Below are 20,589 nucleotides of genomic sequence, written 5' to 3'. Positions count from 1 at the left end.
TTGTAATACAAATTCATTGGTGTAATGACTCCTCCCCAGGTTGGTCACCGCCCGATCAGTCAGGGGTCATTGGCTTTATTCACAAACACACGTACATCTGAGAGAGAGAGAGAGAGAGAGAGAGAGAGAGAGAGAGAGAGAGAGAGAGAGAGAGAGAGAGAGAGAGAGAGAGAGAGAGAGAGAACTTTGCTTCGTCAGAAGTCATGAGTTTCTCTCTCATATTAGAGATGACACACACTATATTGCCGGAAATAAACAAGTTAAGTTTCGTTTCTCCCTCACAGCCCACACTGACGTTTCATGATGGCGGAGAGTGACCACAGCCAGTTTTCTCTGCTGAGTCTGGAGGAAGAGCTGACCTGTAGCATATGTCTGTGTCCCTTTAACTGCCCGGTGACCATACCCTGCGGACACAACTTCTGCCAGGACTGCCTCCTCGCCACCTGGAAGGACTCGTACAGCTGTCCTCAGTGTCGGACCCACTTCCCCACCAAACCGGAGCTGAAGAAAAACACGGTCCTCAGCACTGTCGTGGAGACCTTCAACCAGCGGACGACCAAGAGCGAGGACGAACCGGGGACAGCAGAGGACAGCAAAGAGGGGAGACAGAATGTCATACGCTGTGATACATGTATGGAAGCAGAAGCGGCGCAGACCTGCCTCACCTGCATGGCCTCTTTCTGCGAGGAGCACCTGCGGCCTCACCGGGAAAACCCAACGTTTAGAGTCCACCAGCTGAGTGAGCCTGTTGGCGACCTGTCCGAACGCATCTGCCCGGACCACCACAAGCTGATGGAGCTCTTCTGCAGCCAACATTGCCGTCCCATCTGCAGCCTCTGCCTCCAGCAGGTCCACAAAGGCTGCTCCTTTATGTCCCCACAGGAGCAGAGGAACCTGAAAAAGGTGTGTGTGTGTGTGTGTGTGTGTGTGTGTGTGTGTGTGTGTGTGTGTGTGTGTGTGTGTGTGTGTGTGTGTGTGTGTGTGTGTGTGTGTGTGTGTGTGTGTGTGTGTGTGTGTGTGTGTGTGGTATTCTCCTGATAGAATCTAATTAGGCTATATGAATATATTTATATTGTATGGTTAGCTTAGCTTAGCATATAGACAGACACAGCCAAGCCTGGTCACAAATACAAAAAGTATAAATAAATAGAGTATTTAAAAGAACATAATTATTTAACAAAAAATATCTTGATAAACTATTAAAAAAAGCAGTTATATTGGCAGGTTATACGGTAAAGGTCCAAGACATATTTCACATTCTATAATATAACCTGTTAATAAGTTAGCGTTATGTGCTGATGCAAAGTTTGTCACCTTAGCCAGGTTAGCTGCTCCTCCCTTTTCCTTCGTGCTTAGCTAGCTACACATACTGTACAGGGAGTTGTAAAAGTCTCTATAACACATTATACTCTTAAACTCAGATAAACTGCATAAATTATACAAAACAGAAACAAATAATGTGTGTTGTTCATGACTTTTGCATTATGCTTAACAGTTGTTATAAATACATACATAAAACACCAGCATAACTATTTATTATTGTTTTGTTTTGATGTCTCTCCGTTTTTTGCCTCCTGTGGAAGTAGAAGTGTGTTTATTATGGAGCGGAGCATGGAAAGCTCTTAGCATGATTGCAGCCCCTTTTTCATTACTGCATCACAATCAGCTTTCATCTACCTTTTAATATGTGGGTACTTCTAGTGATGATGTTTAAAGTATTTGCAGAAAAAACACAGATGGTGTTCAAGCAATATTTGAAGAAAAATGAGGCTGTGTATTGAAGTTCCACATCTGTCTTTTTAGTCCGACCTCAGAGAAAAATTGGGTTTGCTGAATGGGAAGATTGAGAAGACCGAGACTTTAATGTTTCAGATGAATGACACGCAGAGCAAGCTGAAGGTACATTTTTCAAGTTTACCAAAACAATAGAAATTAATTCCTTTACAAATGGAGATTTCATGTCAACTACACCACATCAATGTGTCCTTTAAATGGTTCCTGTATATCATGGTGTTTGCTTAGGATGCAGCCACCAAAAGAAAGGCAGTGCTGGCAGCTGTGTATCAGCAGATCCGGGATATGTTGGTCCAAGAACAACAGAATGCTCAACATGAGGTGGAAAGCGAGCTGGAGATTGGCCAGGCGAAACTTCAGGAGCACATGAAGAGGTTGACTGTGAATGCTGAGAAGATGACCAAAGCCAGAGAATCCATCAATAATCTGCTGAGTCAATCCCAAACCATGGCCTTTCTACAGGTGAGATTTACAATGTCACAGGAAAATTAGCCGGGGCAGGGAAATTAGGTTAGCAAATAAATAAGGAGATGTAAATAAATGTTGGGCCTTTTACTGAGTGAGTGTTGGTCCAAAATGATTGGTTGGTTCTGGTTGGAATTTCTTTTGCTGTTGCTCTTTAAAAATAAATGACAGATAGATAGAATAGATAGAATCGGAGGATGAAACCCTCTTTATTTGTCACATGCATGCACACAGCAGAGCACACACAGTGAAATTAGTCCTCTGCATTTAACCCATCCTAGTACTAGGAGCAGTGGGCAGCTATCGTGCAGCGCCCGGGGAGCAATGGGGAGGGGGGATTGGAGGTGTCCGGTGCCTTGCTCAAGGGCACCACAGCAGGGCCTAGGAGGTGAACTGGGACCTCTCCAAGTAGCAGTCCACTTTCCATATTTCAAGTCTGTTCGGGGACTTGAACCGGCGACCCTACGATTCCCAGTCCAAGCCCCTACTGACTGAGCCACTGCTGGACTTTTTTTTTTATTTTTTTTATTTTTTTTTTATAACCACCTTTTTTCAGAAAAGGTGGTTATTCGTTACGTTTTTGATTCATTCAGACAGTACTGCAGAATATCCCTGTCATAATTTGGATATAATGAATCACATTTACCACACACAGTCCAGATATGTTTCTGCCTTCTACCTGGTTATAAATCAGCAGAAAACATGAGTACTGAAAAGTGAATAAGCAACTATTTTGAAAATGACAAATACAGTGAGTTTCTTTAAAGCAAAAATCACATGATATCTAACTAAGATAGGATTCACTGTTTCCATGTCTATTCTTTGTTTTTCTCGGATCATCCCATCAGCTTCACACCGCGCAGTATGTTCACAATGGTAGTGTATTAAAGGGATCCTTACTCATGCTTGTACATAATTCAATTATCCACTCTAGCCGAAGCAATTGGCCCATTCTGATCATTCATGTTTTGAACGGGCATTGTACCTTTTGTTTATAAATATATAACTTACATATTTTAACATTTGCAACATCGTGATTGTTAAACAAGTTGTTCCTCACAGGCTTCATTTAACTTACCGAAGGCTGTAAAGTTTGACCCCCACATGCCTCAAATTAACCTGGACTCAAAGAAGGTGACAGCAACACAAGCCTTCTCTGCTGCTCTGAAGCAGCACCTGGCAGAGATCCTCAAACACCCTGTTGAGGCCCGAATACTGACACTCAAACCAGGTGAATATACAGGTACATAGCTAAGTGGAATATTTCATGTTTTGTGACGCATTATGAAATGATAATTAAGTCAATCCTGTCGAGTTTTGTTGGAGATCAAATGCAAATGTTTTTGTTGTTCTCAAACTATTTGACTTGCTTAGCTTAAAACACCTGTCCCTTGTGTAATCATTACCCCACAGATGTTCTAATGCAGTCCATTTAATGTTCACAGGGGAAAAAGCAGAGACTGTCTCAGGACCTGCAAGTACCCCGGATACTAAAGGTACTGGATCTCAGCCGGAAGCTAGTATGTTCATCTCTATAACTATACCTATGATAAAACATCTGTCATGCGTTAGATAAGCACACACACATATTTGTGCACGTAGCATTTATTAACATAAAATACATTTGTGGATATCTTCTTGTCAATATATACATGTGTATTGTGCTTTCCGAATCTCTGAAGTGTTAATATTTAGTGCATGAATGTGGGTTCACAAAATGTCTTCTGACTCACCTGTTTCAGAAGTAACCAAGCCTCAAAAGCAGAGAGCGCCCAGGTCCCGCAGTGTGGGTCGTCCACCCATCCAGCCATTACTAACGCCTTTTAATGAGCCCACGAATTCTTTCATGGGCCCAGTGACAGGCTGGAGTCTATCCCAGTATAGAGGGGCCAAGCCACCAGGCCCTTATTTGAGTGCTCCATTTATGGCAGGACAACAGACAAGTGAGTAAGATACAATCATACACACAATGTCGTTGCACATCAAAAATGGACATCCGTGCTGCATACATTTAAAATAAAGTCCTTTTACTTTCTCAAAAGCACATGACTGCAACATGGTTACATACTCTCGGCTCAGTATAATAAGTAATGTCTCAGTCTAAACATTCTTACACATTCTCAAACTATCATTAAACATCAAATATCAAAAGACTGCTTGCAGTTAACCAGCTAAACAAACTAACTCACACTATTCAGCCCACATACACAACTCACCATTGAGTTATGGGCAGAGCCAGCCTGTGATTTTGAAGGGAGGGTCCACAAAAAACTTCATGTGCACCGGCATAAATTAAAACCCATTGAAACGGACAGGCCAATAGCATTGCGTAAAGACGCACTCCGCTCGCAAATACGCCCAAACAGCAACATACAAACCTCTTTTGCAACCGTGCATTGTGTGCACGTCGGCACAATCACCGGTAAACATCAGCATGCATTAGCTTGTTGTAAAGGCAAAATTCACACCAAAAAACATGACAGCAACAAGATGTATGCTTAAGGGCGCCACTAGAGGGAGCCCCCATCAATTTGGCCCCCTAGGCGGGCGCCTTGGTGGCCTGTAGGAAAGGCTGGCCCTGGCAACAGCCTTGCTTGGGCTTTACATTTGTCTAACTCTAACCTCTTACCTAGCAGCAAACAAATTCACACCATAAAGAGCGACACCCCATTACGCAATGAACAGCAGAAGATCAAATGAATATGGAAATAGTCTACTCATTGCTCATTGCCAATACAGCTTGACACTCCGTTCCCTTTTGTATTAAATCCCCTTAACAAATTGTTTTAAGAAGTGCTAGGTTTAAAAAGTTAAAACTAAGGGTTTTTAAACGTTTTTCTGATGTCGATTTATTTTTTAAACAGAATAGGCCGGCTACAGAATCCAAATTCCAAACAGGCAGCACTTTGTGTTTGTTGCACACTCCCTGTGTAACAAACACAAACTTGCGTGACATTCTGAATAATGTTTTTATTTTATTTATTTTTTAAAACATTTTATTTTGAAATGTTTCATCTTACAAAGAAAAATGATACAGAGAATGTCGTTAAGCAGTCCAATACCTACATGTGTTACAATGAAGATTTCAACCAGACTGCCAAGATAACAGATCAAATACACCCCCGCCCCCGTCCCATCACAAAAGAAAACAAGCAACTAAATAAACATTAAAGTGAATGATTAATACATAGATCATTTTGAGAAACAGAATAAAAGCGGTATGTATTCAATTTCTGACAATGGAGACGAAAACAAACAGACAAACAAACAAAAATGAAAGAGAAAAAAAAAACACAAAATAAATCAGATGCATTCAATTAGAATTGATGCATCCCACATTTCAGCAACACTCAGCTCTAAACACAATCACCCTCAAATTGTTAAATCCAGCTTGCAGTTCTCTATCTGTGTGATGAACGGCTGCCAGGCCTTGTATCAGTTGATCCCCTCAGAGTGGACCGGACTTTCTCTAGTTGCAAAAACTGCATTAGATCTCTAATCCAGTGCGTATGTGTGGGTGGTGCTTCGTCCTTCCATTTAAGAAGAATTAGCCGTCGAGCAATCAGAGACGCAAAAGCAATAGCATTTAATTTATATTTTGGAAGGTGAGCTTCTTCAGTCACCACTCCAAACAATGCTGTCAGCGGAGACTGATTGAAAGGGATCTCAAATACCTTTGAGAGAGTTTTAAATACATCTTCCCAGTACTTACAAAGCCGGGGACAAGTCCAAAAAGTGTGGATAAGAGTCCCTACTTGATTTTTACACCTAGGGGCTAACATTAGGATAAAATTTGGCTAATTTCGCTTTAGTATAGTGAAGACGGTGGAGAATTTTAAACTGCAGGAGTACATGCCGTGCGCAGATAGATGAGGAGTGGACCTTGTCTAGAATTGAATCCCATGTGTCCTCGTCCAGTTGTAACTGCAGGTCCTCTTCCTATAGGCCCCTAATTATAGATAAGGAGGGACAGTCAAGTTGCGAAATTAAATTATATATTTAAGCAACCACATCCCTTTGGGTTAATGTCCAAAATATGGTCGAATGTGGTTTTATCCGGTGGATAAGGGAACTGAACTAGTTAGTTCGAGCGAAGTTTCTAACCTGCCGATATCTAAAAAACTGGTTGTTATTAAGATTATATTTCTGCTTCAGCTGGGTGAATGAGGCAAAAGTATCATTAATATATAAATCTCCAAAAGATTTTATACCTTTTGCCTTCCAGATTTTAAAAGCCAAGTCCTGCAGTGAGGGGGGGAAGGAATGATTTTGATCAATTGGTGCTGAGAGGGGCATTGGTACAAGTCCAAATCTTTTCATAAACTGTTCCCAGATCCTAAGGGAATGTCCAAGTGTTGGGTTATTTTTATATGCAGAGAGTTCTACTGGTTTGGGGCATGTCAAGAGAGCAGGAAGTGAAGATAATTTACAAAATGAGGCTTCAGTGACCAACCAGCATGGTTGTTGTTTATGCAACGACGTTTTCCAAAATAACATGCTTCGAATATTAGCAGCCCAGTAGTAATATTCAAAGTTAGATAAAGCCACCCTGATTGCTTTGGCCTTTGCAAAAAAGCCTTACAAATTCTTGCAGGTTTATTATTCCAAATAAACTTTGAGATAAATTTGTCATGGGTCACAAAGAATTTTCTTCTAATCAATTCTGGCACACATTGAAACAAATAAAGAAATGTTGGTAAGACATTCATCTTATCAGCATTGATTCGGCCTGCCAGGGACAGGAGTTGAATAATGTTTGGTCTAAATGTGGGCTCATCACAAATAGTCTACATTACATGTGTATTTGACTTATAATCGTTTTTGGGGGATTTGGCGTAGTATCTAACATCATATAGGTCATAGCATTAAAGTGTGACTTGTAAAACAATAATAATAGTCAAACTGATTTGCAATAAATAATAATAATTCATTGGATTTATTTATTTAGCGCCTTTCCAGGTGCTCAAAGCGCTTGACATTACATATTACATTTGTAGGAGAACCTGGTCCTTCCTGGTCATGGCACCAGGCCTGGTTATACGTGGTAACAAGACAGGCGCTAGCAGGAAAAGCACATGACACACTCGTCAATTACCTGGTGAAACTATGATAAAGTACGATACAAATGTATTATCTGCTTTAACGCTGGTTTGTCGCACTTTTACATACGTTATACTGTACATCCGTGTCAGTACTTTAATACATATTTTCATAACTTAGGTCAAAAAACACAAAGACATCACAGCATGAGGCTGCATACTCTCTGCACGGTCTTATAAGTGATACCTTTACCGCTTTTGCGTTTCACCTTTGTTTACTTCTGTAACATAGTGACATCACTATCATCATTTGCAGTTGAATATGGATTGAGAAAGAATAGTGAAGCCAATCATGTTCAACTTTGTTGCAGATAACCCTGGCATTTTAGGTAAGTTGGTTTTTGGTGAAACTTAATATCAAGAAACTCAAATGAATGGTCCAACCCTTACTCGATTTCAAGATATTCCTCAAATTGGTGCTACGTCGTTTGGTGGTGCAGTACTGGGGTAACAGTTAAAATGTGCATTTAAAAAAAGACTATAATGATACCATCTAATGTGTTCTAGGAGCTTATGGAGGAAATTCACCTTTTGGCCCTGGGACTTACAAGGATTTAGGTATGTTCAACTATCACATGGTAATGAATTTAAGTGATCTAATTGGTAAGACCAAAAAAAAGATCTTGTTTGTTAATGACTTAAATACAAGATCAGTTTTCTAAATTACAGTTTTCTCCTACTAAGAAAAAGGTTATCTCCTACACAACAACTCTCACACTATGAGCTTACGATAAAGAAACCTTTTGTTTTTTTTCAACAGAACAGGACAGAAGGCTGCTACAAGATGCACGAGGAAGAAATAAGCCTAATAAGAAAAGACACCAGTAAACACAACAATCACAGAAGCCACCTTTTTCCAGAGAAATCAACTACAAAGTACACACAGCCTAATAAAAAAAGACTAGTGATATAGTGGAGATTAGTAATCATCACTTCTCATGACAGGAAAAGGCCCTATTGTGTAGCTTAAATCAACAGCATACACACACTTTCACAGAGCCAGCCTTTGGTGTTGTTTACTTGATAGTCATTTAGATTATTTTTAAATGACAAAAATGTGTATGTGTAAATGAAGGAGAACGGTAGCAATTGCATTGTAATGAACACTACATTTGAAAGCCATTCATCTCAACATCTGGTTAATTGTATATAATATCCCATTATTACAATGCAAGTGTGAGCTTATGGCTGCTGTGACATCTAACGAGAGCTCATAGCAGCAGTCATTTTTAATACATGTTAAATAAAACACAGACACACATGTGGCTTATATATGAAAATATTTATGGGAATGTGTTTAAAATCAAAAGATCATTACATTCATTTCAGTCAAAATCCATTTCACCAAATCCTACCATTTTTGTAAACAGCTATGATTACATGATTGTTACCAATAAAAGCTTGTTCTCTCCCAAGAACACTTGTGTTTCAGTCCTGTTCAGCAGAGGCCACGTAAGGCTTGCTCCTAAGAACATATCTTAGTCAAAGTGAAATGAATGGTTTTCTGGACATTCCTATCAGCCATTAGGGTTCTCTTATTTTTTAACCGCAGAAAAAAGTATTCAAATATATATTCATTATTAACGAAAGCAATTCGGTACACAGAACACAGTGAATCTTTCTTTGATGAATGGATTCTATATAAATACTGCTATATCAGCCAAGATTTGAAAAATAATACACTGACAGGTTTGAAAACATACAAAAACATCAGTCATGTCCCTCAACACATAACAAGAAAACAAGTATAGGTCTTTAGCCACGCCAGCCAGATTGTAAGGTGTAATAGTCATGATACGCCTGGAAACGCATGTTGATGGTTTGAAAACAGCTTGCAATTGTTAATCCTTCCCACACAAATGTCATTGTGGTATCACAAAAAAATTCAAAACAGTTACCCTCCACTTTCATTGGACCAAAGCTTTAAAATCAGGTTTTGGCTTTGGCCACATTAACTAAAACGTTTGACACATCATGGCTTTATCAAGTATTAGTGCAAAATAAAATGATCAAACTAAAGCCTACTTACACATCCAGCAGACATTGAGCAACATTCATTTAAAGTCATCTTTTTGGCAACCTCAAAACTCATAACTCCAATTTTCTCTCTTTTTGTAACCCAGTTTGGGCCTGTAGCATCTCTTTTACCACTAAGCTAAAGAGGTAGCCACTAGCCAGGTGCTGCTTTGCCTGTGTGCCATTCGTGCTGGGCAGCGAAAATACAGTGGGAGTTATCAGAGCTTTTTGTGCTGAAAACAGCTTCCTTCTGCTGCTGTAAACAAGAATGATGAGATTCAGCCAAAATAGTGATGCCATAAAAGCAAAACTATGAACTGAAAGATGCTAAAGGGCTGTGTTACCCTTAGGGGAGTTGGCGATAGTTCTCTCTGGGTCTGACACTACCAGTGACCAATTTCACTTGGATAAGATAAAAATATGTATTAGTGCATGTTGAGCTAAAACACAAAGGTGTTAAGGTCTACCTCTGATTAAGGTGGAAAGTTAGCATGTCGGTATGTGCTCTCATGCATACAGTAAAGTTGTATAAGACTATTATGTAGCATGTTAGCATGCTATTTAACATTAATCTCCAACTACATCTTAAATAAGAGAAATTACATAAAGAACACATTTTTGACATGTTGGTGGCTTTAACTAAATACAACACAATCATTAGGATTAATTCTCAGAGAAGCAGCAATATCTGTATCCAATGTGCATCCAACAATTATTTAGGTATTTAACCCTAAACAGGTTTCCAATCAGAACCATGCTGCTAGCGTGGCTAAAAACCTGCAAATAAACCCCAGTTACATTTACACTAAGTCAGTGCAACACAACACACACAATTCTGGTAAACATGGATGAGAAGGTAAAAGGTTATAAAGGTGTCCTTGAGCAATCAGACATTCACCAAACAAATACAGGGTGATCATGAGACCATGAGGCTTGGTTACCTGCCAAGGAGGTGCATATTGCAAAAGCAGAGGCATCACCCGGCCAACAACGGACCCCTGTTCAGCATCATGTGCAGCAAGTTAGCTTCAGGTTCATAAGAAAGTAAAACTAACATCATTCAGGCTTTCCTGGTATGGCTGTAAGCAACAGACACGCATTATACACCAAACAGCACTACCTCAAAGGATGAAATTCATTTTAGAGCTGCATCAATTCAATGTAAATAGTCAACTTATTATATTTCCATTTGATGGAAATAAAAAATCAATTAGCAATTAATTTGCCATTGATTCATGTTGAATAAAATGTCAATGCGAAAGATGCTGTTTTCAGCCTTTTGAGGATTGAGATGTACGCAACTTCTCTGTATTATATCATATTCAAGTTAATATTTATGGGTTTTTTGTTAAAATGACTTTGGAATTCAGAAACTTGGATGGACCTATTTAACAATTCTCAGGCATTTTATCTACTAAACAGTGAATTTTCTAAATCATGGGCAATTTGTCTATAATAGTTGATAGTTGCAGCCCTAATTCATTGCCATAAAAGTTGGCTACTTATAGGCAGAAACCCAAAACACCTCCTGCAGACATTATGTAGAGAAGACAAAAGATGCCACTAGGAAAACTCGACAGTTAGAGCAATGTCACCTGAACAGTACACGGAGAAGTACATGCAAGTACCCGACGGTATTACTAATAAACTGTAAAGGTTTAAGTAAAGGACCAACTCTTCTGGACCTATCTACAGAAATGTCTTTAACCTGCCTCCTTGTGGTGAACATTGGTAATGCACAAATGATGCAGAAGGATTACTTAAAGAAAATAACAACATAGGACAGCTTAATCTCATCAGCAGTTATCACTATTGGCAACAACATCAACGGTTAGCATCTTTTTTATAACCTAAGCAGTGTAAGGTATTTATCAGTGTAAGTGCCAAAACAGTGCAACACAAACGATGTAAACAGGAGGAACTATGTAAAGAAGAGGAAAAACAAAAGGCTTTACAAGTAGGCGAAAAAAGCAATCCTCCGACAAGTTAAATGGCAGTACTTTCAAAATAAAGGTCTGCTGTTTCCTGTAGCTCCTGTATCTAAGTACAATCTAGTAGATTTTGGAACTACTTGAGACAGGGCACCATGAAGTAAACAAAACAACAACCATGAACAGTGATTGACAACACATTGCAGTTGTAACAGAGGCCTTGCTCCACTGAGATTCAGAGACCTTCGGGCTAACAAACATATTTCAAAGCCTTAACACAGGTGACAAAAGCAGGAGACAATAAAAACTGTGATCCTGAAATAATCCGATATTCTGAAATGTGAACGTGTGCTCTTTCTGGAGTAAAATAAATGGCCATAAAGCTTTGCATGAAGACAAAACTCCTCTTCATAATTGACAACACCGTTCTATTTCAATGCTTATCCCCTGCTGTGGATTTACACATGGCTTTGTGGGGGTTTGAACCTGGACAGCTTGTTACGGATGGCTCACTGATACCTGCAGGGCTACACTGGGCATTCATTTGTGAATACAGTATAATAAATACAGTATAGTTTACTATAGATGTCTATGGCACAAAGGATCAGTGCAAATAAACAGCAGTGTTTCTCCAAAACATTCACCTCCCCCTGACTGTCCCACCTGTGGCCAGGGAAGTGGCTAAGCTATAGGTAACAAATATTGTGGAGTGTGCAGATAAAAGGCAGTCAATAAATCATAACTAACCATTTTTCCAAACCAAGCATTCTAAACCCTGCAAACTCTCTTAAAACATATGAAATGATTACACGGGAACACATATTTTCATCAAAGCCATTTGAGGAAGTGTGTTCAAAAATTTAAGAGGAATATACACTGCAGGTGAAGGATTAAGAGAAATTTGACTGCAGAAAAAAGGTAGAAACTTAAGGAAAGAGGACCTTCACATAACATGATGTTTGTGCGGGGTCATGCACGAGCGGAGGCGGGCCCCAGGGGCCTTGGCGAGTCGTGAGGGGTGGGGCTCTCCGTCTCAGAGGCGCTGGATTCGTCGTCATCGTCGGTCTGCTCGGCGCTGTGGTACAGCATGAGGGCCTGGGTCTTGTGGGTGATGGTGATGGTGCAGGGACCCTGGGCCCATGGCTCTCCGTCCACCTGCATGGGCATCTTGGAGCTCTTGAGAACCAGCTGGAGAGGGAAGGAGGAGAAAGGACTTTTATAGAAAAGACAACCAATACTGCAGTTAGCGCCTCAACTGGAGCTAGATGTGTTATATTTAGGTCTCGGCTGGGAAACGTTTTTATATGGTCAGAGAATATATTATAAAAGTGACATGAAAAAACACGGGGGGGAACGAGACGGACACATTTATAAAAAAACAATATAATAAATTCTGCCTTTTTTTCTGATGGGCGTATGAGATGAGGCTCACAGTGAGGCTTCACTTTATGAGTAAAATATGCAATAATGATATTAATTGCTATAAACATTAAAGTTCTGCCTTTCTGATGCTTTAACTAAACCACAACTTGCTTGTTGAATGAAGAAAAGATATATATACAATATTTTCAACATTATTTTCTACCTCATCATGCAACAATAGCTGCCGCTTGTCATGTTTTATGGCTGCAGTGGATGACCTAATCAAATATAGATATACTTTTCAATTAGATTTAACAATCAAAAGTACATATTTATTTTTTAAATCAGAAGCATCCGGCCTTAAAGAGACATTGCTGTGAATTGGGCCTACTGAGAAGGAATCAGCAAATGGATGAAGAATCGTTTTTTCTTTACAATAAAACACATTTTATAGAAACTATCGTTCTGTATAAGAAAAGGATTTACATATTAATTGGAGCTGTAGTATTCTCTAAAAAAAACTCAATACTGAACATATATCTATGTTCATTATCTATTGATGCAGTTCTCTGTCAGTAACAGAATGTCAGCATCTTTAATCTTTTGACTGCTATGGCGTATCATTTACTAATCTGATATGAATGCAAAGAAATCTAAAAGTATCAAAATAATTTCCCAATTTGGGATCCATCTATCTATTCACAATGTTTGTTTCCTTTTTCAACCCTTCACTGTTGATTAGCAGAAATACTTTTTGATAACCTTGTACATATCTATGCAAGATATATAAATAATGTTCAAATCCTTTTTCCATGTTCTGCTTCCTGTGGTCACTATAGTCACACTAAGGCTGCGGTGGAAAGAACCCATTGTTCTTCAAGGGTCTAAAGAGACAGGCTGTATTATCCATGCTCAGTGTAGTTCCTACAGTAGATGGCGGTCTGCATGACCCCACTTTGGAGAAACAGACAGGAGTACTAACACACACGCTAAACGTATTTCAGCCACCTAAAGTGAGACCGACCTTAAAAGAATATCTGTTTAATTTTGATTATTTTCACTGCTTTACCTTGCCATCACACATCAATTTCTAAAGGGGAACTCAAGCAGTTATCTATGACCTCTTCAGAGCCACCAGACTCCATTAATACAACCAGTCATTTGACCTCACGGAACACAGGAGCTGCTCTACCGCTGCTTTGATTGATTCCTTTTTTTGTGCTTGTGTTATTGAGTATTTTACAGACTTAATTCAGATTCACCTCAGGTTTGAGATCATGTATAAATATTCTTAATATAACAAACACACAAATTATTGATTTCCAATAAACCTCATACAATCTGAGTTGCAGAAATCCAAACAAATCCATCGGGATTACAATTCAATGAGCAGAAGAAGTTGGTCTGTTGGTGTGTAAAAAAGCAAGGGATATGAGCAGATGCAGGGGCCGGGCAGCGAAACATAATCAGATTAGTTCAAAATTAGATTTCATGTGCTGTGACGAGCGATACCAGTGAAAACGAATGACTCCCTCATTGCGTTTCACCATATCCACTCAAACAGGAAGCACTGCTGCTGGACCATTTAGTGTGTGTGTGTGTGTGTGTGTGTGTGTGTGTGTGTGTGTGTGTGTGTGTGTGTGTGTGTGTGTGTCTAATATTTCCTTACCCGGACAGTGTGGGCCTGTCCCAGCCGTACCGGATTGGCCAGCTTGACCTGGATCTGAGCACAGTGGAACGAGCCAAACACACCCACCACCTCCAGAAGACCATCGTCCAGGCTGCAGGGTGAGACAGGACAGATGGCGGCTTTTTTTAATAAAGACACATATACTGTACAAATGCATAAACAATGACTATAAATTCTGCCTTTTTTCAGATGGGCTTCTGATATTTCAGTGATGCGTTCACTGAGGCTCACAGTAAGGTTCCACTTTATGAGGAAAATTTGTTAAAAAGTTAGTGTATTTGGTTTGCCTTTCTGATCCTTTCATTATAATAATAATGATAATAATTAAGAAAATGTATATATACAATATGTTCAAGATTTTTTTATTGGACATTGAACTGAATGCAAAGCCAAAGAATAATAGTTAGATTTTCTATTTCACCCATCAAAAACAAGAAATCCAATGCAATCTTTCACAATGTTACAATAGGTTACACTTGGATAGATCAAAAAATATTGAATAATTGTAGGAACAGCTCATTAGTTAAGATTGAACGGTACTGCTTTGTCTTTAGGTATTTATCAGATTATCAAATCCTGAGCATACATATTCTCAACCTGTGCTTATTTGTAAAGCATCTGTTTACACAAAGTAAAAGAGTTTAATATCGCCGAACAGGATGATGAAATTATGCCAGTGCTGGTCTTACCGTGTGGGGGGGCAGGGTTCATCCCCCATTCCCTCCCAGAGTCTGCAGCCTCCGCCCCAGTAACCAATGTTGCAAACTATGATGCCTTCCAGACTGGGCAGCGCCACCCTCTCCCCATCCAGCTCCAACTGCAACACACACACACACACACACACACACACACACACACACACACACACACACACACACACACACACACACACACACACACACACACACACACACACACACACACACACACACACTAAAGTGTCAATAGCAGAGATAGTCCCCAGATATATATCTTTCACTGTCATTCTAGTTTTGTTTTATTTTCTAATTTTGAGATTTTAAGTTTATATTTATGTTATTTTAATTTATACTCTTTTTCATTTCCACATTATTTGCAATGACTTGTTTACATGCTGCTGTGACGAAGAAAAACTCCCAAATTGGGATCAATAAAGTAAATCCTATATTATGGCATGGCATAGCATAGCATAGCATAGCATCACAAACTGGAAGAGAAGAAATAAAGGGCTAGAGGATTATGTACTAAATGCCATAAATTTGTTTTTTAGTCATTTGGCACTTCTGGTTCCCTCGTTTCAAAGTCAATGGGGTTTTAAACAATCAAAAGTTGTTCTTCTCAGATAAACGCAGCTGCAGTATGGCATTGGGGAGACGGAGATAAAGACATCAAACACAGTCCTACAGTTGGAATCGAACCCGGGACGCTGCAGCTAAGTGTCATGCTGTGTCACCATTCAGAGCCACTTCCCAAGCCATTCCATTTTTAAAGATTAAAGAGAGCTAGGCTGCCCCGCCATTTCTATTTTCACCCCTGTTTCACAGCCATGTTAAAGCATTTCTTATAACTGCTTGTTGAGAGGCAGATATCCTCCTGATGAAGAATTGAGGCCATTAGTAAGTGATCCTCAGCCAAGAACATCAGAAATAACGAAACATTGTTTGAGTCTGTGCGATTGTCCTTTTGAACTGCACAGGCTAAGAGACCATGAACATGACGACCCACATGCACAAAGCTACTATACCTCAATCCTCTTATCCAGATCCTTACATTCCTGCACTAAACAATCTTTGGTGCCATACAGGAAATATACAGTCTGGGGAGGAACACACAGACAGAAAGGTAGGCATTAGTATGATCACTGTGACTGAGACAGAAGCATATTCAGGGGCAATGCAATTCCATATAATGACGAACCTTGTTGACGATGCGGCTGGAGAAGAAGGAAGGAGTTTTCTCGCGGTGTGTGTGGAAGTTGAGCGCCATCAAAGCGTCGGGCCCCACTGAGAAGTAGTTGTTCATGGACAGAACCTGAGGAGTGAAGTTTCATATGTGAGGGCCTCAATCACACTACATATCTGGAAGTGAGGTAAGAGTTCAAACTCACCTTTGGCTTCCGAAAGTACAGGCCTTTTGAAGCCACCTGCACTTTCCACCTGAGAGTAGACAGAGCATTAGCAAGGATTTCATAAATACAGATGGACACAATTTTAGTGGAGGAATTGTGAATCTTTTTTAAAGTAATAAAGATGCCTTTAAAGGTAGTCGAAAAAATACCAGAATTAGCTTTCCCATGATGTGCCTGTTATTGAACTTGCCCCCTATTTCATGTGTAATAAGTGTGCAATACCAATATCACTTAAAATAATGACTGTAATGCTCATCTCAGGTTCTCATTATCAACATTCTTAGAAATACTAATACTTCATTGTATGTGTTGTATTTTAAACATGTTTACATATGTATTTTTACATTGTAATACCAAATGCACATTTTTTTGTTAATCTTTTATTGCACTTGTTACTTTAACTTCTCTTTTTGGGTATTCTTAGGAAGACTGTCACAAATCCAAATCTCCCCAGAGATAAATAACTTTTTCTGATCCTGATTGATTCTAATACATTCCTCAGTGATGGGATAGTGATGTAGGAGGTACAAAACAGAAAACATTGACTTTAATTTAATGTATGATGTCAACACATTTCACATAACTTTATTAGGTTAGTTGAAAGCAATAATATTAAGTTTAAATAAAACATATTAGGTTCAACTTAATATTATTGCCTTCCACTAATCCAATACAGTTATGTGAAATTTGATGACATAATACATTAAATGAAAGTCAACGCTTCAGTTTTTTCCCTGTAGAGTTCTTACATTCAGTGCCTACATGTACCAGGATGCATTGCGCTCAAGCTTCTTACACAGAGAATTCCTGCCAGGACCATCCTCCTGCAGGGCCACTTCTAATAAAATAGTGTTTATGCTGATCATTGTTATCACAGTGCGGGACACTTGACTGACCCACCTGTCCATTTTGACCACCTCGGCATCAAGGATGTTCCGGAGAACCTGTTCCACGGGGATCTCTCCGGCATACCCCGCACCCCACCCTAGAGTGTTGGAGAGGTCATTTCCTGTCCCCAGAGGAAGGATGGTCACCCGTGGCATAAACTGGTCTTGACCCTGACAAAGAGAAGTATTGGAACAAATTCAAAGGCTGTATTGTCATCTGCACAGGAGCTACAGTGTAGTTATACAATGAAAAACGTTTTTATTTAGTTTTCAGGTCAAATAAGATTGTCTTCCATCTGCTCCTTTACATCATGGGCTATAAAAACTGCGTAAAAAAGATACATGTTTTGTTTTATAATAATTGCCATGTGCGGAATAAACGCATGAATGAATAAAACAATAAAATAAACTATAAAAATAGTGCATGAAGAAATGTAGAATAGAGTAGTGCAAGAAACGTATGTCACTATACATATGCCACATCAAATATCCATAAATAAAAAGCTAGAAACCCCTCCCACCTTCAGCTTCATGGTATCAATGGCATCCAGCACCCAGCCCACCGTGCCATCCCCCCCACACACCAGCACCCGGACGCTGCCGGGGGGCAGCAGGGTGCACAGCTGCAGGGCTTTGGAGGGGGTCAGCTCAGACAGGTCGAACACCTGGAGAGGAGACAGGTTGGAATCATGATTTGAGTAGAATTTAAATCTAGACTCATCACCAGGCTTTTAAAACAAAGGATGGCATACAAAAGGAGAAAGGAATATTTTCACCCAAAATGACCATTTGTATATCCGTTCGTCACAGTGTGTTACCTTGAATCCTTAAAGAAAACTTTTCTTGCATGCCACCAGGGATAACGAAAAAACAAATCCAAAGAAAAGTCTTGATGAATTGAAGTAAATTACTCACATTACTCTGAAATCTCACTTGGTTTTTAGACTTGCATGGATTGTTTATGCAGAAATGTATAAGTGTATATAAGTGTATGGAGAATAGTAAGGTTATTAATGAAACTACTTTTTTTTGTAAGTTGGGAGCATACCACTGAAAAACTGAGACCTGAACTATAATGCACCACTTGTGTCAGTTTGTAAACAGGTATTTTTGGATTCTTTTTTAGCTGCTGAGGCATGCAAGGACAATTATGACTTGTTTTTTAAAGAAATCAAGGCAACAAGTGGCGTGTAATTAATATACAGATGGGTGTTTCAGTGGAGAACAATTCCTTTAAATTGTGCTGTCTAACTGAGAGAAAGAGAGAGTCTGACCTGCACAGGATTCAGAACAGAGCGAAATTCTCCCAGCAGAGCCTCCCCCATGTTGTTACCGCTGCGTGTGTTAGCCAAGACCAACACTGGAGTCCAGCCACTGCCACAGGAAGATGCCAGCTGCAGAAACACACAAAAAAAACACACACACACAATTGCTTAAAACAGCTCCAGGACACCACCAGAACCCACAGCCTGAGCACAGTGTCCCTGCAGCACCTTGCTGTACTCCTCAGGCTGTCTGCGGCGGAGCTTGTTGACTTGGTACAGGTAGTGAGGAGGGATGATGAGGCTGTGGAACTCTCCCAGCTCACACTGGTCTGAGTCCGGGAGGTTTTCAATGCAGTCATCGTGCACTGTGTTCTGACACCACACACACCTGGAGTGAGGAGGACACGAAGCAATAAGAAAAAACAAAACATTACACAAAAGTGTGGCGGAGGAAACAGAACCCTGAAAGTTTCCCAGCTGCAGAGATGCAGGCCTGACCCTGACCACATTAGGATTAGCAGAATCATTTGTCAGACAAAATTAGATTAAGCATGCATGTGCCCTGCTAGCATAGAGAGCAGCAGAGTTCCATTAGAGGAAATTAAAGACAGATTAAAAGGAAATATTGTTGCTTCACCATATGCTATGACAGCCTTAGAAGGGCAGAAGGGAAGCAGCCTTTTTATACCGATATACAGGCATGTCAGTGTCTCTTTGTCGGAGCAAAACGAGCAAACTGCATGTATTTTACGCACACACAGCTGCAGATGTACACTTGAGTGGGCCTCATACAGTTGCACCACATACGCTACCTGAAGTCGCAGAGCTTCGGCTGGGTGCCACACTGCTGTTTGCACACCGCACAGTAGCTGGCGAGGGGGACGTTTCCTCGCACCCAGCGGTGCTCCATGGCTCCGCCGGGGCCGCAGGGGGCCATGATCTCCTTGCACAGCAGGATGCGGTCGGCCCGGCGCAGGCACTGCTCGTCTGCGCATACCCCGCAGCAGTCGCAGAAAGCCCCCTGCAGGATGTGCTGCGAGCAGATGCAGCAGTAGGTGGGCTTGTTGAACAGGTCTGTGTAGTGCCAGCCGTGCTTGCTCTTACGGAAGAAATCCTTCATGTGCGTTTTCCGCTTGGAGCGTTGCGCGCTGCACCACAGCGTGATGATGACCGGGACGATGACAGCCAGAGAAGTCCAGAAGAGCAGCGTCCACTCCTCCCGGGAGCCGCAGTCGTCCGGCACCTCGTCTCCCTCCTTGTACATCGCTGCTGGTCGGTAGTGACGAGTGATGCTAAACAGCGGAAATCAGTCTATGTAAACAACAGAGAGGGTAGGCGTCGCGCGCAACCTTCTCCCCGCGACACGCATGTTCACAGACACTCACAAACGGCTGCCACTGATATCAGCTCCGATTTAACACGGTTTCTGGAGAACTAGCTATAAACAAGAAGACGGTGATGTGACGTTGGGCCAATGAGCTACCTTAGCTTCAGAGAGTGTTTAACTGTCAAGATGACTCCCTGCACCAACAGGGAAAACGCACATGAGTACAACAGTGTGCCCTAGTTCAGACAGTTGACATGCACACAACCACATCCATGCATTCAGCAGTGATGGCAGGAGTACTCAATGTAATCTTTCTACTGGAGGAAAATGAACAAAATTATTCTCCATTACACGTGAAAGTCTTGTATTTTAAGTAGCAATATATATGAGAAAAAGCAACCAAATGAACTAAGAGTACCAAAAGGTTTGATTTCTCACTGAATGGCCTCATCAGTGCTGGAGAAGTAGGGGAAACAGGGTTGAAATTGACTGTCAAATACAGGGCAGAGCCTCACCTGTCACACCAATGTAACGTTAAAAAAAACGTAAGAAAAATATAATAATAAGAACAAAAAATGTCTCCACTGATCTGTGTTGTAAATGTGATTTCTCTATGATTCCAATCGCTTTTTATGGTCAAAATCGG

At 40.5% G+C, this 20,589-nt stretch overlaps 2 protein-coding genes across 11 annotated transcripts; one reads left to right on the top strand and one right to left on the bottom strand.

Annotated features, from left to right (window-relative positions):
* Positions 1 to 159: 159 nt before the first annotated feature.
* On the top strand, positions 160 to 8,776 carry LOC134863989 (E3 ubiquitin/ISG15 ligase TRIM25-like). 10 transcript variants are annotated; one of them, XM_063882704.1, is made up of 9 exons: positions 160 to 903; positions 1,804 to 1,899; positions 2,023 to 2,256; positions 3,322 to 3,502; positions 3,705 to 3,755; positions 4,002 to 4,202; positions 7,670 to 7,687; positions 7,866 to 7,916; positions 8,119 to 8,776. In XM_063882704.1, the coding sequence occupies exons 1-9, from the start codon at positions 301 to 303 to the stop codon at positions 8,184 to 8,186; spliced, it is 1,503 nt and encodes a 500-aa protein (XP_063738774.1). In that variant the 5' UTR covers positions 160 to 300; the 3' UTR covers positions 8,187 to 8,776. The 10 variants fall into 10 exon arrangements, with proteins under 10 accessions (XP_063738774.1, XP_063738779.1, XP_063738777.1 ...); XM_063882701.1 differs by having other exon boundaries at positions 161 to 903; positions 3,705 to 3,779; XM_063882705.1 differs by having other exon boundaries at positions 164 to 903; positions 3,322 to 3,490.
* dgke (diacylglycerol kinase, epsilon) lies at positions 8,626 to 20,100 on the bottom strand. Its single transcript, XM_063882700.1, has 11 exons — positions 19,429 to 20,100; positions 18,845 to 19,004; positions 18,626 to 18,745; positions 17,873 to 18,016; positions 17,365 to 17,522; positions 16,444 to 16,492; positions 16,254 to 16,367; positions 16,081 to 16,152; positions 15,047 to 15,174; positions 14,337 to 14,448; positions 8,626 to 12,493 (listed from the first exon to the last, which is right to left on the bottom strand). The coding sequence occupies exons 1-11, from the start codon at positions 19,878 to 19,880 to the stop codon at positions 12,275 to 12,277; spliced, it is 1,728 nt and encodes a 575-aa protein (XP_063738770.1). The 5' UTR covers positions 19,881 to 20,100; the 3' UTR covers positions 8,626 to 12,274.
* Between the last annotated feature and the right edge of the window lie 489 nt (positions 20,101 to 20,589).

This window comes from Eleginops maclovinus, chromosome 5 (genome assembly GCF_036324505.1).
Source record: "Eleginops maclovinus isolate JMC-PN-2008 ecotype Puerto Natales chromosome 5, JC_Emac_rtc_rv5, whole genome shotgun sequence".
Lineage (NCBI taxonomy): Eukaryota > Metazoa > Chordata > Actinopteri > Perciformes > Eleginopidae > Eleginops > Eleginops maclovinus.
The sequence above is the reverse complement of the archived record's forward strand: the minus strand, read 5'-3'. Positions and strand labels throughout refer to the sequence as shown.